General features: G+C 46.7%; 1 protein-coding gene across 1 annotated transcript in view; it reads left to right on the forward strand.

The window, feature by feature from the left end:
• The first annotated feature begins 1820 nt into the window (after positions 1-1820).
• The window catches only part of Tmed9 (transmembrane p24 trafficking protein 9), a 6023-nt gene continuing 5041 nt past the window's right edge, over positions 1821-2802 (forward strand). Inside the window, exons 1-2 of the mRNA XM_026782931.1 lie at positions 1821-2036; positions 2192-2292. Of these exons, the coding sequence (XP_026638732.1) occupies positions 1853-2036; positions 2192-2292 (285 nt within the window). The 5' untranslated portion in view covers positions 1821-1852. The remainder of the gene's footprint in view (positions 2037-2191; positions 2293-2802) is intronic.

A 2802-nucleotide genomic window follows, 5' to 3' on the forward strand; every position in this document is an offset into this window, starting at 1 on the left:
CTTGCTCCCATCCCTGCAATTTTAGCTCCTGTCTGGGACCGTCGCCAAACAATCTGTATAGGACAGCCCCTTCCCTGCCGAATTTCTTACTACATTAGCACAAAGAAGCCTAAACAACTTTTGCCTCACTAGATTTTTTGGTTATCTAAGGTGGGGCTGAGAAAACAACCCTGAAGGACAATCAGCAGCAGTACTCACACACTGTCCCTAGAGAGGCAGCTGCTACTGATGGGGCCAAAGGACAGGAAGCCTGGGGGATGTGTTTGACAGATTGGGTGATGATGGAACTGAGCTTCTATGCAGCCTGGCCCTGTTGCAGCTGCTGGTTCTCACGGATTATAGTGGAAATTGTTTGAGGCTCACAGTTTGTCCAAGTACTTCATCTGGAAGATCTCCAGTGGCACAGTGGACCTACGTCTCTTGCCGTCCTGTATCTCAAAGGCTTGAAGGGGGATTAGATCTAGCTTTTCTGCTGCTTTTCCCCATCAGCCGTACTATAGTACCCTCTGGATCTCCTGCTTCATGGAATCTCTGCATTATCAGGCTGTTCAGGAAATTTTCCATTCACTCTTGTCCGAGTTACAATGTGGGGCCCCTCTTTTTGCCGTGTGGACTTCCCTGCTTTCCTTATCTCTATCAACAGGCCTAGAGAGGGATGGGTATCCTTCAGGAACCCTACAGGCATGAAGGGGTCAACTCAATATCAGCACTAGGGAGGCAGAGGCAGAAGTATTTCTATGAGTCAGCTTGGTCTACACATCAAGTTCCAGGCCAGCCAGGGTTACATAGGGAGACTTGGATGAGAAAGAAAAAAACAAGCTACAGTGCAACAAAGTATAAAAGTATTGGTGAGCAATAAACACAAGACAGAAACAAATAACAAATGCTAGCTATAAATCTAATCAATGATTAAATTATATGTGAATGGTATAAACTCTACAATTAAAAGGTAGAGATTGGCAGAGTGACTTTTTAGAGGCATGACTTAATTATGTTGCCCATAAGAGGTTCATTTTTTTTTTTATACAAGGACATAAATATATTAAAAAGATACTAATGGAAAAGTATAGACCATGCACATTGTAATCAAAAGGAAGCAGGATGGCTGAACACAGCGCTGCATGCTTAAATCCCAGCACTTGTTTTTTTGTTTGTTTGTTTGTTTTTCATATTTATTTATTTGTTATGTATACAATATTCTGTCTGTGTGTATGCCTGCAGGCCAGAAGAGGGCACCAGTCCCCATTACAGATGGTTGTGAGCCACCATGTGGTTTCTGGGAATTGAACTCAGGACCTTTGAAAGAGCAGGGAGTGCTCTTAACCTCTGAGCCATTTCTCCAGCCCCATATCCCAGCACTTGGGAGGCAGAGACATGCAGAACACTACAAATTTGAGGCCGGAGGGGTTTGCATTGTAAGTTCTAGGTTAGGGAGACATACACAGCAAGACCCTGTCTCAAAACAAAGAAAAGAGAGATGGGGAGAAGGAGAGAGGATCAGGAAGACGGAAAGTTGTAATACTACTGAACGAAACAAGTACGAATCTTGCCTCTACTTATATTCGTTCTGCGACCTCAAAAACCTTCCTCGGTTTCACAATATATCAAAAGTCTGACAACCATTGTCAATCAACGCGCTATTTAGCGGAATCAAAGGAAAGCCTATCTTTATGGAGATCTCATTGGCGACCTGTAGAAATCGGCCCCAATCAGGTACTGCCGCGCGGAGGCGTGGGGTATTTAGGGACTTGTAGTCCAGGCGGCGGAACTCGCAGTCCCGGCAGGCACCGCGGCTGCCTCCGCTGGGCTACGTGGCTCGGCCGTCTGCGCCTGCGCAGGCAGGTGGGGCAAGATGGCTACCGAGCTAGGCATGCGGGTTGTCGGAACCCCACCCGGACTCTCGCTGGGAAGAGGGCTGCGGGCCTTCCTGCTGCTGTTGTGGTTTGCAGCCCGTGGAGACGCGCTCTATTTCCATATTGGGGAGACAGAGAAGAAGTGCTTTATTGAGGAAATTCCGGACGAGACCATGGTCATCGGTGCGGGGGCGAAGGGGAACGTTTGGGAAAAGTCAGTGGTCTTGGGGCTGGGGGATGCGAACTGTCTGAGGTAGCTGGTCTGGCTCTGCCCTGTCGGGAGCCAACCCCGCGCCTCATCGAGCTCCTCTCATCTTCCCTTTTCCTCCTGTCTGCAGGAAATTATCGGACGCAGCTGTATGACAAACAGCGGGAGGAGTACCAGCCTGCCACCCCTGGGCTTGGCATGTTCGTGGAGGTAAAAGACCCGGAGGACAAGGTGAGCTGGCCCTTACCCGCGTCGAGCAAGCTTCGACACTTCTTTTTGTTAGTTTCCATATCTGGTCGAGTGAGGTAGACAGTTGGTGATGTGGAAAGATGCCGAATTTTCACCACAAGCTTGGACCGCGCGCGGTTGCTGCACAGGTACCTGTTTTCAACTTCTCAGTGACTGCTGCCGGATTCCTCCAAGTCTTTTACAGGCCTCGAACCACTAACCTACCTCGTGAAATGGAAGTTCACTTCTCTTATACTAGTGACAAGTGGATTAATTGTAGTGATGGGTATCAAAAAGTTGCTAATGCTAAAACTGTTGTTAAGACCAGAACTCCGTAAAACAGAGCACTTTCCAAAAAAGGAGTACCTTTTAATTTTGACAAATAATTTTTTTAAAAACGAAAAACAAAGTAGTTTTGTTGTCCGTAAAACAGAGCACTTTCCAAAAAAGGAGTACCTTTTAATTTTGACAAATAATTTTTTTAAAAACGAAAAACAAAGTAGTTTTGTTGTC

The sequence above is a fragment of the Microtus ochrogaster genome, chromosome 16 (genome assembly GCF_000317375.1).
Source record: "Microtus ochrogaster isolate Prairie Vole_2 chromosome 16, MicOch1.0, whole genome shotgun sequence".
Taxonomy (NCBI): domain Eukaryota; kingdom Metazoa; phylum Chordata; class Mammalia; order Rodentia; family Cricetidae; genus Microtus; species Microtus ochrogaster.